At 33.5% G+C, this 14175-nt stretch overlaps 1 protein-coding gene across 4 annotated transcripts in view; it reads right to left on the minus strand.

Moving 5' to 3' along the window:
• Positions 1–12154, minus strand: part of LOC108684402 (CLIP-associating protein 1-A) — a 42301-nt gene extending 30147 nt beyond the window's left edge. For 3 of the 4 annotated variants that reach the window (XM_018188686.1, XM_018188685.1, XM_018188687.1), the window contains exon 1: positions 11621–12154. In XM_018188686.1, coding sequence (XP_018044175.1) covers positions 11621–11809 — 189 coding nt within the window. In that variant the 5' untranslated portion in view covers positions 11810–12154. The remainder of the gene's footprint in view (positions 1–11620) is intronic. The other variant, XM_018188684.1, reaches the window with a different exon arrangement.
• Positions 12155–14175: the final 2021 nt, after the last annotated feature.

Genomic DNA, 14175 nt, shown 5'->3' on the forward strand with positions numbered 1-14175 from the left:
GCACTTTTCATAGTTCAATAGTTTCTTATCAAAGTTCAAAAAATTCCCCATTTTTTATACTAAAAAAAAAATCAAAATTATTGGAATTTCATCCTAAAAATTCCAACAATTAATAATTTTTACAATTTTGAACATTCGTACTTTGTACGTCGTTAAATAAAAATTTTCGACAAGTTATTATGACAGATCTTCGTACAAAGCGCATGTACGATGAAAACCACCGGAGGTTCTTTGTAGCGAAAGGACTAAACAGAAACAACACGCGAGAAGAGTCATCATGCGAAGTCGTACACGACGGCACGTGTGTGGGCGAGAGATCCACGGCCTTACTTGTCGAACTTGGGTGCACGATCCGTTAAAACTGTTGTTAGCGCTACGTGGGAGGCTGCACACGTTTCTTCCTTCTGCAGAAACGTATCGCGTTCGCAAGGCGCCATGTGATCAGACGGAAAAGAGACCCTCCCGAGGGAAATACACTCCGTCGAAAATACGGGACGCGTATTTTCAGGCGTACGAGATATATCTGGTATCAAATACGTCGCTGAACTTCTTGGCAGTTTAACAGAAAAGCCACAGGAAACGAGACGAGATCTGCCGACGACGATTACGAAAGCGAACACGAATGCGGGAAAGTCGAGTCATTTTTCGTCGGATTTTCGAGAATATTCTATAATATATATCATAACAACATGAAATGCATTTAATTATTTTGGGATAAAGAATAACGATATTATATTAGGATTCTCAAATTTTAAACAATACAAAAAGATAGTAGGCTAATGAGAGTCAGTAACGATAAACGGCGCAATTATTTAGTGAACAATCAGATATTGGATTGATGTCTTTGTTATTTTGAACGTTTCGACTCTCTTTGGAATCCCTAAAAATCATATTAAAGTGATAGATGCGTAAATAATTTAAATGATTTATCACGGACATGAAACATTGTATTGAAGCTTTGTTAAACATATTAAAATTTAAAAAGTAAATGTTAAAATCAAATATAAAAATCAATACATTTTTAGAATACATATTCGTGTACGACGTGTTACTTAGATATGAATTATTCTCGAAATAAAAAGTTAAATAGTAAACATTAAGGCAAATTTGCAATTATCAAGAACAAAATACTATATATTATTGTTAAGTCAAATAATAAGAACCGCGATAAAATATTTTATAAGAATTAAAAACTGTCAAAATTATTAAAATTAAGTAAAATAAAGAATTACATAATAATTTAAAGGATAAAGTCTATTTAGAGATTAGACGAGAGATTGAACGATTCATTTCCTTGAAATCGTAATGTGCTCTTCAGCAAAGCTCTTTGTAGATTCATCCTGTGACGAAAGGCGAGAAAGGGAAAAATGCAAAATTTCACTGTGTCGAGAGTCATCATGCGATTTGCAACGAACTATATTTGGCAGCCCATATTCCTCGGTTATCTCTCTGTGCGTCGTGAGACAAATGTTTCTCAATACGCGAGATAAGCATAATTCGATAGTGTCGCAGCATTTCTCGTTCTCGTTTTATTCCGAGGCAACAATTCCGAGGCAACAATTCCGAGGCAAAACAGCACTATACAATGTTAATTCGGTAATTCGACGTTATGAAAGAAGAAATCCTCGAGTATACACAAAATTCACGGAATCCTAAGATAATAATCCGCTTTGAGTTCACGAGGCGGACACATTATACGTGGCATTCGTATAAAAATGCTTGAGATAAGCGGGATTGTCTTGTAATCGAGCAGCTCAGCTTTTGAAAAATAAGTCGGTTGAGAGTCCCTTGAAACCGATTCGGCGATGACATGTATTTTTCTACTTTCTGATTGCGAACAAAAAATAAAATGCAGAATGTTGATATTTTCTCTTTTTCTCTTCGTTTTTAATTCTCCAACTGCAATTTAAATTCCTTATGACATAAGTAAAATTTCACTTTCCAATTTCTTCAAAATAAAGACGAAGCGAAGTCTGGTTCTCCCTCCTAAAATTTTATTAAAAATCGCAGGTTGGCAGTGGTCGAAGATAAAAATTATTTATGATATAATAAAGATGTTGAAAATAATTTGTATTTTCCACATTTTTACGAAAGTTTAATTTTTCTTATTTCTAATTTTTGAAAGTCTACACTGAAAAAAATATTAAATTTTAATAAATATCTATTTGAAGAGTTCCAAATGAATATTTACTAAATATAAACGTATATTTATTTGATACAAAAACCATTAATTTAATTTCTATCATTTCTTTTAGTGAGTAAATATTTATTTAGTGAGAGAGAGAGAGAGAGAGAGAGAGAGAGAGAGAGAGAGAGAGAGAGAGAGAGAGTAAATGTTTTCTTAACACCATTCAAAGAAATATGTATTAAAATTTAATAAATATTCTTTTTAGTGTGAACAGCAAAAAAACTTGGGTTAGATGGAGAGATAAAAAATTTGTTTGCAGACAAAAGTTTAAGTCACCGCGAATATTGCAAAAATAGATATATTTTACGCAAGTAATGAGTAACATTATGTAAGAGACGTAAAACGTTTGCGTGCGCACACCGTACGTAAAAAAACATCGAGGTGAGGGTGATGTCATACATTAAATCCTGAAAAGGAAACATCTCCGTGGCGGGGCAAAAAAAGAAACGAGTAGAACATGACGGCTGTAGAGGCTACGGTAGTTCGATTCGGTTCACGTTTTGTCCTGTACCCTTGACATCAATACACGGTGCATGCCTTGCAGAAATGGTGCAGTTATCGTTCTGTAAGACATTGTTAAGTCTAATTACACGATTCACAACCAGGCGACATGGTTCGACAACAAAGAGTACTTTGCGCTTTAAGATTCTACTTATCTACATTTTATGTCTTTACTTAAAGTGTGATAATGTAAAAACATTGCATTTCATTCGTATCGCTCGCTTGACTGCAAACACGAATAGGATTTTTTTAAAAATAAGTATTTACACGAGAAACAAAATTATAGTCAACATTTTACAAGTCAATCATATTTTATAAATCTCGCTCCCGTACTTCAGAATTATTATTATTATGCCTGATTTAAATTATTTTTAATTTAAGTTAGTACACTAAAAAAAATTATATCAATAGCATTATTTTAATTGAAAATAATTTTGTTACTTTTAATAACATTATTAATGAAACAAATACATTATGCTCTTGTTAAGATTTTCTTTGTTTTATTAATACTATTATTGAATCAACAAGATTTTCATTTTTTTGGAGTGAGATTTCATTTGAAGAAATTTGAAGAGTAACCACAGAAATGAATTGTTTACATATGGAAGTCAAAAATAATAAAATGTTATTTAATTTAAGGAATTGTGAGAATGTCATTGCTCCTTTAATATCTAACAGATGAAGCTTTTCATTTGGTAATAAATCGTCACAAGAATCGTTCTATCTTTGTTATTTATTGAAGAAAGATAGAATGATGTTTGTGTCGACTTGTGTCATTAAATGGAAAACCACTGTGTCGTCAAAAACTTAAAATAACATGAAAAATATCTCATAGCTATAAATACAAAATGTAGATAAAAACACGAAATAATAAAAAGTAGAAACAATCTAACAATAAATATATCTTGATATCAGAAAATATCGTGGAATTAAAATGTAGAGGAAGTTTAACAAATAAACCATTATACGTAGCCGGTTCTTTCATTTCAAGGAACCGGGACAGAAAGAAAGTCTTGGCTAACAATTATAAGGCATAACTCGTAAAGGAAACATGCTTCATTTCGTTCTCTCTGTCTGCCAAAATCGTGAATCAGAACGAAAAGCGTTTTACTAAAGATTAAGGATAGTCTGCGACTCTCTTCTTGGAGGACAAGGTGTATTCATTAAGACTCTACCAGCCGAGAAAGCGAAGCTTTTTTTCAGCGGTGCATACCCTATTCTTACGATCGAACACAATGGATCGTCGTGGGCAGTGGACAGTTGAAAAGGCCCGCTTTTAACGCACTCCCGAGTTTATTGTCCTCGTTTTTGTTCCTGTCCTCGAAGGTGAAAATGACGCGTGCATTTGCGGGTTCAAAATTCGCGCGATGGCAACAAGTGTTTGCGTCGAACGATAATCACTCATTCACGTTCGATTCTCGTCCGAAATTTTAATCGTAAGAATTAAGCGTGACACGCGCCTCTATATTTCGCTGTCTATATTTCGTTTAGTTTACTGACGTCCGACTTGCCAGCGCATTATGCGAACTGAACGAGGCATTGTGAGAAGTGAATGACGGTCGCTCTCTCGAATCGAGTGGAAGGGCATGAGTTCCATAATTAAATCGCAAGAGCACGTTCTTAAATCTAAAAGATACCAAGTAAACATTTGATATTGAAGAAGCAATTTTTCCCTGAATGCAACTTTAATCAGCGAACGAAACTTGAAAAGTGAAAAAGCTCTCTACAATGAAAAAAAAAATCGTTTATTTGATTAAAGTTAATTTAATTCTATTTTTTTGTTGGAGAATGTATGTATAATTTAAATCAAATATAAAATTTGACATACATTTTTCATCGAAAGACAAATTAATGTAGTCAAATGAACAATTTTTTTCTTAATAGTAGGAGGAAAGCAATTTGTAATTTTGAGCAAATATACAGAATTAATGGAACTCTACTTCCTCTCACATAGATCTTTGCAGAGATTGTTATGAAAATGTAGGAGTTATAAAGAAAAATACGGAGGAAATGGATAGGTGACTCGAATGACAATAAAAAGCCACGTTAAAAATAGCAATGATTGCTGCTCGATTGTATTATATATACAAACAAGCGTAATTTTTCTTATGCGTACATGTATCAAGACATGTATAAATTCATACGTGTAAGTTCATATAGGAACATCCAATTTTTAGCATCCAAAATTCATTTCGATTATCTACTTATTATTATCCAAAGCAATTTTTGTAAAACTTCACACCAATGGAAATGTAGAGTGACGTAAAGCGATCGATCTTTCAATAATCGGTGGTGATAAATTTTTTAATAAAAATTCACGCATATATCAATTTCAAACACGGAGAAGTAATTCGATAAGTAAATGAAATAACGAAATTTCTAAGTAAATCAGTATGATAAAGAGTATCTGAAGTTAATACATTTTATTAATATAAAAGGAAACAATAATTACACAAATATAAAATATAAAAGTTTTAAAAAAAGTCAAGCAACACCAACATTTAAAAAAATTAGTTGCTAATCTATTATTCTTGGAGATATCGTAAAATAATTACAGTTCCAAATAGTACTTTTCGTAGTTTCTGTAGGTCTACATAAAGATAAAAAAGTTCCGCATTTTTTATATCAAAAAATCGATCAACCAGATATAAAAATATAACGTTACGATGAGTCATTCAGAGTTACCGCCCAAACGACAAGAGTGATTTCTTATTCCTACTCGTATGTAGATTTTCAAGTATGTAGATTTTGCTACACGATATAACTTTCAACATTTCAATTAATGATAACTTGTAAACAAATCATCGTCCGTGAAACTATATCTTGTCAAAGATTTATCAAGTCTTATCAAGATTTCATGAACAAGATTTATCAATATTTAATGTACAAACTTTTATTCAAGAATAATCTTGAAGTTTTTTAATTGATTACATAAATTTAAGCTTTATTTCAAGTACTTGAAGGCTGACATGACGAAAATTTTAACATAAAGAGGAAAGATTATGTGCGGAAGGTAAGTTTAAATAACTGGTTATGTACCGTACCTGATGTTTCAAATCTCATAGTAAAGTTTCAAACCGCTCTCGATAGTCCATTAAACTGTCACTCGTGCTGCGCATTTCTCTTGAAGGGGTCAAAAACTCTCACATCGGCTGTACTCTCAACCATTACCGGAGAGCATTTAGCGACTTGATGGCTTCGACTAAACAACATCCTTGCGTCTTTGGGACACGTTAGCAAAAGACACGTTACATACATGGCGTGAAAGTTTTTTCCCTTATTCGTGAGTGAACCGAGCTCCGAGATCCTTCGATTAGCGAAAAAAAATAAATTGAACGAATTTTCAAGCCAACACATGTTCAGCGAAATTTAATTCAAAGCTTTTTATCTACTTAAATTCTGGGGTTTAAATTCTGACATTGGAAATCGGAACAAGTTCAGGAGAAGCTAGTTATGCAAATTAATTAAAAATTTAACGAACAGGTTACGTGTTCTTTTAGTTCGTTACGTCATGACCGATTATACATCTATGGTCATGACCGTTATTCTCGAAGGTCTGACAAATGAAATAAGTAAATAAACGATGGCATATTTAATTCGAGGGAGTACCGAGAACGTAGGAGTACAACTCAATCGGCAACAATAACACGTTGTAAACTCGATTGCTCCCGATTACTCGATGCAAATTATGCAATTTAAAGATCACATCAGCGAATCGTTCCTTTGCCAAAAGAAGATTTCGAAATATTTCTTCTCGGTATGTCACAAAGTGCAACGTTCTTTCTTAGAGATGCGGTCGTAAAAAAGAATATTCAACATAAACATATGATGAGAGAAAGTCTAACGAGAATTAGCTTCGTGACAAAAATAAACTGAATTTGAAAGTACGGTCTCTCCGACTGTATGAAAGTATCTAATTTTATAACGGCAGAGATCATCCTGCTTATCCGAGTGTTAAGAGGATTCTAAAGTCATCTGTGTTTCACTGATTATTTTTCAAATAAATATTTTTCGAATTACTTTTATAGATTTAAAAATCCTTTTTTATAATTAAACTATAAATGATACAGTCCAAATTAGTTGATATTAAATCAAAAACGAAAAGAAATTAGAAATTTTTGTGATTAAATTTATTAGAATTCTAATTGAGATAACCAGAATTTTGGTTATCTCAACTAGATACACACATTTCTATCAAAATCTACTAAAATTCTTATTTTTACCAGAATAATTATATCAATCAGAATTCTAGCTATCTCAAATTCTAGTAGATTTAATTAAAAAATTCTGATTCCTCCATTTTCCATTACTGTTTAATCCAGACTATCTTTTTCAGTGTATAATATTAAAGATAGTTGAAAAATTTGTATGTGTGTGATATTGAAAATGTGTATATGCATGTTGAAGTAATAATGTACTACAGTAATGTATCAATGACATGTGTATAGATCTTGAATCGGTAAAACAGATGATTTTAGACTCCCTTTAAAGGTTGCATACGCTACATGAAAACTGGAAGACATACTGAGAACCCCTGGCACGCACAGGCGCATATAAAGTAATAAGTTTGTCACTCGACACACCCTGGCCGGCGATCATACAAAATTAGGATCGAGTGAGATCTAATGTAATGTAACAGTTATGAAGAGGGGAAAATAAACATCCATAAAAAAAGATATGAGGAACAAATATAGAAGTACAATTCACAGTAACGCATTCAATTATCTTCATATATTACGATGACATAAACTTTCACGTTTATATCTCTCATCTTGTTTGTCTAATTAATTAAACGCACGAATGTTTATTCTACTTTCGCTTTAGTCCTTGTATAGATATTTGTCTCATTACGTATTTACATATTTTACTTTCATACATATTTTATTTTCAAATTCTTGTGTTCAATAGTGCATTGTACGTCGGATGAATGCGGTCGAAATCGAAATATCCACATTCGCAGGAAATAAAGATTAAAAGCTTACTGTGTTAATGTATATAAACATGTCGCTTTCCTTATACAGTATCTTTACGAAAATACGCGTTGCTTGTGTTTCTTGCGCAATATATAATACAAGGAAAGCTCAACGTGTTAGATTACATTAATCCATAATGAAACATATGGGTTCTGGTAACTCTGGTAATAATTTAAAAAAAGAATTAAAAAAAGAAATTTTCTAGAAAAAAAATTCAACGTATTTATATCGAACAAGATTTAGAATCAACAAATTCTATCAATAATATTTAATTTAATTTAATTTAATTTAATTTAATTTAACTTTTATTTGTATTTCTCAAACAGTGTTACACCAGATTATAGATTAAGAATATACTATAAACTTAAAAAATTCTTAAAAAAACTAATAACAAGAACTTTAATGAATCCCAAGACTCATGTTCCTGTTATGAGTTAATTAACTGCTTTCTACATTACACTACTCATTTGCCATGCACGTGTCGAGTTTCATTGCTCGGATTTTCATCGTATTGCAGAGTATCGTATCGATTGTAATAAAATGGAAGATATGTTCTCGATAATAAATAAATGATCGACACATTACGTCGCTGTCTTGATGCTTTCGAAAGATTGTTTACATCGTGCACGGCGTTATAATTTACAACGTTTATTAGCATTGAGTCTTAAATGTGATGACGCGACATTGATCTTTCGCATATACAGAGTAAGATAATTGAATCTTTACAATAAACAGCTGTATATTCTTTGCTGCAATTCGCAATTTAAAGCGTCGATCACGGCCCTTTAAATCCTCTTAAACATCATCATAGCTTCTCTGATCTTCGTCTAATATATTTGTCGTTAAGTAAATATTTCGCAACGACCAATATTGCAGCTTGCGCGAAATGACTTGTGCTTTCGTCTTTGATTTTTCATTATCTGATTAACTCGTAATTTAGATGTAATCTCACTTAACCCTTAGTACATATGATTGGGTCATTATGTCCTGCACATTTCTTTTCTTCAAAAAATTAAATTAATAAATTAATTAAATAAAAGCATCAAATAATCAGTACAATATTTATATAAAATTTTTTTAACGAATAATCTTATACTTTTTAAAGAAGTATATGTAAAAATCATTTAATAATTGTGTGCATTTGTTAAAATGATGAAAATTAATCAGGAACACAAATAATCTATCATGTATAGTAAAGAATTGGAAAATCATTGTATATACTAAAAATTAATTTGATGATAATATAAAAATTGTGTATTTCTATGTTATGATTAATCACTACATCAATGGTTCCGTTGTGGTTTAGATTTTAAGGTTCGTTTTCACAATATATGATTATATCTAAAAATTAGAGTTTCATCAATGAAATTCATTCATGAATTTCTTGGTAACCTTTACTTTTTAGATAATCTTGCATAAGGCCTTTTCTTTTTCCACGTCAGGACTGAATTTCTTGCACGGTTTATTTTTTCTCTTTTTCTCACCGACATAAAAAAATAATAAGAAGGATAAGAATAAGAAAATGGACCATGCAAAGAAGTTCAATCCAGAAAAAAATAGGCCTATTGTGAAGGCTTAAAAGTTCACTACAAAATTATCAACTTAATGATTAACCATAGATAGAAAAATACAGTTTTTATTTTATCGTCAGACTAAGCCCAAGTTAATCAACAAATAAAATATTCACAAGATATTCTAAGATAGAAAAGATAAACACAAGTTCCGAGAATCATAAAATTGTAAAGAGATGTATTATTTTTCCGGAGAGTCACTTGAACTTATCGGAGAAAATAAGAAGAAAAAAATTGAACGTATGCTGGTCATTCACAGCGCCGAGGAAACAGTAGTAAATTATGACAAATGGCACTTTCATCGGCACCGGACTACTTACTCCGGCACGTTGCTCCGTGCCATACAGATGCTAAATCGGTTGTTCCCATTTCGCGACGCACAGGTGAGAACAGGGGCGGTAACGTTCTCACGTGCGAGTGCGAAAAAGCGGCGTTTTACGGAGCACGCCGAAGGCAGGCGATGGTGACTGATCAATCGTCTCCTTTCTCCATTTATGGACCGCTCACGTCATGTGCTCTGACTAGGAGACCTCGCAGCCGCGAATCCAACGTTGTTGACTTCGATTGAGTGTTAACCTTTTGTACTGCCATGTGATTTAATCCGTAACAAGGATACATATTTTTTTGACTTAAGGCCCTTCACTTCAACTTACTGCACTGTGTATCAGTTCTGAGAGTTTATCGATAAAAAAAAGAATAAATCTTATTATGAATATACTTATTGTAAGAAAGAATCTTGTCCGGGGCAGTCAAAATGTTAAAATCAGAAACGAAGATCTTAAGCTCTCAGGTCAGAAGAATGACATATTGAAAAAGATGATATACCTGCACATTTGCTGGATTATATTTGGTAGTTGTAAGTAAATTCTCGTAGACTAGTCTGCGACAATAATAATCGAATATTGTCTGGGAAATATATGTGTGTCATCTATTCAAAATGCCATTCTTTTGACGTTCTTCTGACCTGAAAAGATTTTGGTTTCTAATGATTTTAACATTTTAACTATCCTGGTTAAGATTCTTTCTTCTGTCTCAGTTTGAGGAGGCTAACTATGTTTTCCAACAAAATAATATGCAACGTATTTTACATTTTATGTCTGATTTGTTCTTTCTTTTATTAAATAAAATTTATTTAATTAACTGATGATATACACATTTGTTTGGACAGTGTTTTTATAATATTAGTTTGTTTTAATAACGTATTAGATTTTAATTTTCTCTTCAAGTATGGTCCTCTTTTAATCTTTATTTACGTACTTATTTACGTACTTATTTTTCTTTTGACTGAAGAAGTCTATGATTTTAAAACAGCCCCTAATATTTAATAACATAAACATATTTTATTATTACTTTTCAATTCACTATTGTCTCATATTATTTTCTTTATTGTATTATTACTTTATAAAAACAAGCTTTAAAAGTATTATATTCCAAATTAGCTATAAAATTATTCCAAATTACTGTACTATTTAAAATTTATTATTTAAAAATGTCACCTAAAGTCACCAAACCCATATGCTTCAATTACGAGTTAAGTTATTATAGGGCATACTCATATATTTATATTATTTCCCTGCATTCGGTTAGCGCAGAAGTATTATTTTATCCTTGTTGTTCACCAAGTGTTAAACAAGGGTAAATGAATGCATCCTTTAAATTTTAATGACTGCGTTCAGCAGAAAAAAGTTTTATAACTGTTGTAAGATTCTTTAATGTAATTTGTTTATATATCTAAATCCCTGAGGAACAAAGGGCATAAATCAATTATATTAAAGACTTACAAAGCTGCAAAACTTCTTTTTCTGTTGAACGCAGCCCACGATTTAATCAACGTTCCTTGCTTACCAGTTATGTAATTTTATTTTATCCAGCAAAAAAACTCTGGTTATACAAGGTTAAAGGTGAATTAATTTGAATTCATATTGCTCCATCTTTTCCTCAATTATAATTCAACTTTAACAGAGAACAGCACATAAAGAGCATCTTAATTTTAATACAAGTGTCAACAATTCCTAAAATATAATGAATGTTACAAAAGTCATTCTTGATGTAATCTTTAAAGCGATAAATAACACTTAATAACGATAAATTTTTTGTACAAAATATATCCAGTCTTATTCTTTTATCAATAAACGTTTATCAACATTCTATGAAATCAGCTACTCGTGCATCACTTTGGGAGGAGAAAAAAATCGAATTTTTCCGTCTCCGTTTTAATTTTAGCACTTAATAAAGTGGAGGACAAACATAATCAAGTATCTATAAATAACGTGAAAGTCACGGAAAGTAGCCGGAAAATTGGATGAAGGTTAGGTGCGTTCGGAATGATTAGATGTTGTCGCGGGCGATTTTAGACATCGACATCGTCGCCGTCGTCGAACGCTTACCTTGGGATTGCCGTTGCCGAGCCAGGGAATAACATTGTCGATGAACATGCCGATGTCCTGGCACTCGATGCTCTTGCTCAAGTCGCCGAGGAAATTGAGCAGCGCGATGCCGACGTTGAGCTTCTTCTTGATATCCGTCGTTGACAGGAGCGGCATGAAGCCGTCCATATCACGCGGATTCACCGCCATGGTCGGGCGGAGATGCTAGACGTCGCACGTCGCCCCGTCACGTCGCCGTCGTCGTGGCTGCGCACGTCGTTCTCGTCGCCGCCTCCTGTAGATGATCTCACCCGCGGGTTGCCTCTCGATCACAAAACGGGACAAGGACGATACGCGGAGAGGTGTTTCTCACTCGCGCACGTCAACACACATTATCTCGCCGCGGAAAACGGAGATATCGCGTCCTTCGTCATGCCAGCGGAGATGAGGTCGGTTCTCGCGACGAAAAGGAAACAACAGGAGGATTATCGCGAGTCCGCCGGTACCGACGAAGTCTGCACGATTTAATCACTGCGACACTCGTCGTTGCCGCCGCCACCGCCGTTCGCCGTAAGTAACGTTCGTACGTGCGGCACGATCGCCAAGCGAACCTGGTTATTCACCGAACGATTCTCGTATTGCACACACTACACGCCGATTAATGTCCGTCGTCGTTGTTGTTGAGACGCTCAGTCGAACGCCGTAGTCCGTACACACCGCAACTACCCGAACACGAACGCGGCGAAACGAGGGATCATCGGCACCGTGCACGCGACGCCATTTTCGTTTCCCCATCATAGCGGTTGGTGTTCGTTGCGCCGCTGCACGCTGCGCGCGCCGCCACTCAGCCGCCGAGCGAACTACGTTTCAAACGGTCGCGTCTGGTAACTGTCGTTTGAATTGCGTCGCATCGTGTCGCGTCGTCCCACGGCCGTTGTGCATTGCCGCGTATTATATTGTTGCGTTTCGCATCTGCTTGGCTACCCTTGTATGTTGTATCTCATTATGCGGTCGTTATCATGATATAAAGACATCATAATCGTTATAAGTTCATAACGACAGTTGTGCAGTTTTTTTTACTATCCCTAATGAAAATAAAAATCAGAGCGTAAGTCACAAATGTAATGGGAGACCCAGCAAACGAGAATGGATTAAAATGAATTGAAATGTTTTTCTATCCGAATGCGTATTTTAAATAGCGAATGTTTTTTTTTGGATTTAATTGGATTTAATTGGATGCAATTGGATTGAAAAACTGCATTTTCTATTCAAAATTTTGAATTAAACATTTTGAATTAAATATTCACAAATGTGTTCATGTGCACAGAAAAAGCTAATATTATTTTTAGATCAAAGACAATATTTCTGGAAATCTGAATCCATTTCAATTCAATTCATTCTCGTTTGCCGGGAAATAACAGAAGCGTAAACGAAACTTCTAGAAGGCGAAAATTGAAACATCAAAATGTAAAAGAAGCGTAAGTGCTTCTTTTACATTTCATTGTTCTAATTTTCCTTCTAAAAGTTTCGTTTACGCTTCTGTTACTTCCCAGCAAACGAGAATGGATTGAAATGGATTTCGATTTTCAGAAATATTGATTCATGTTAAAATGAATGCTTCTATTACTCTCCCATTATATTCGATTTACGCTTCGATTTTTCATCGGGGATATAAAATACTGCGCAATGATTGTCGTTATGAACATATAATGACAGAATTCCTGTCGCATCGTTGTATCCGGACGTTTATTCGTTTTTCGCGAGATTAATTGTAGAATCGTTCCTCTGATTTGCTGGACGATGGCGGCGATCATGGCGTATCCAATCGATTTAAATTCAAGTGAACAATGAGGTCAGTCAAAGTGACTCGAGAAAAATTATTAAAAGAAAAAACCGTAAATAATTTAACATGGTAATTGATGCATGAAAATAATACAATTAATAATTGATAGGTTTTACATCAAAATAATGCAACAATTAATTAAGAATTGGAATAATACAATTGTAATAATTGAAGTAATATAATTAAGTTAATTAATTGTTGCATAATTTTATTCGCACTGATCCCATATTTTCTGTTCTTTCCTTTCAAAGTTTAATATCGTGTCATAACTTATTAATAAAAATGCAGGAGAGATCAATTACACATATATCTTGAAATGAAATGAAAATTATAAAAATGAGCAAATTCATTGTTAAACGATTAATTACGAACATTCTAGTAAATTTGTTCACTTTTGTAATTTTCATTTCGTTTCAAGATATATGATCGATCCTCTGATTTGATGTACGTTGAATGAAGCCATGATAAAGCCTGGTATTTATCGTTTATCCCTTTTTCAGAAACGCAATGGCGATTACATCAGATTATATCTCGCGAGAATAGTGCAGCGTGAAGTTGCATTCGTACGAACTGCGGCCAGTCATTCGATTTGTATTCGAACGGTTTCGATAGGTGAATCATGTTCGTTAGACGCGCGTTTCTGCGTACGCTTTTCGTAATGATGTTTTAATGGAGGATAATAATGATGTATATATACATAGTTACATTCACATATACAATATTAGGTATATAC

Source organism: Atta colombica, unplaced genomic scaffold (assembly GCF_001594045.1).
Source record: "Atta colombica isolate Treedump-2 unplaced genomic scaffold, Acol1.0 scaffold134, whole genome shotgun sequence".
NCBI classification, from domain to species: domain Eukaryota; kingdom Metazoa; phylum Arthropoda; class Insecta; order Hymenoptera; family Formicidae; genus Atta; species Atta colombica.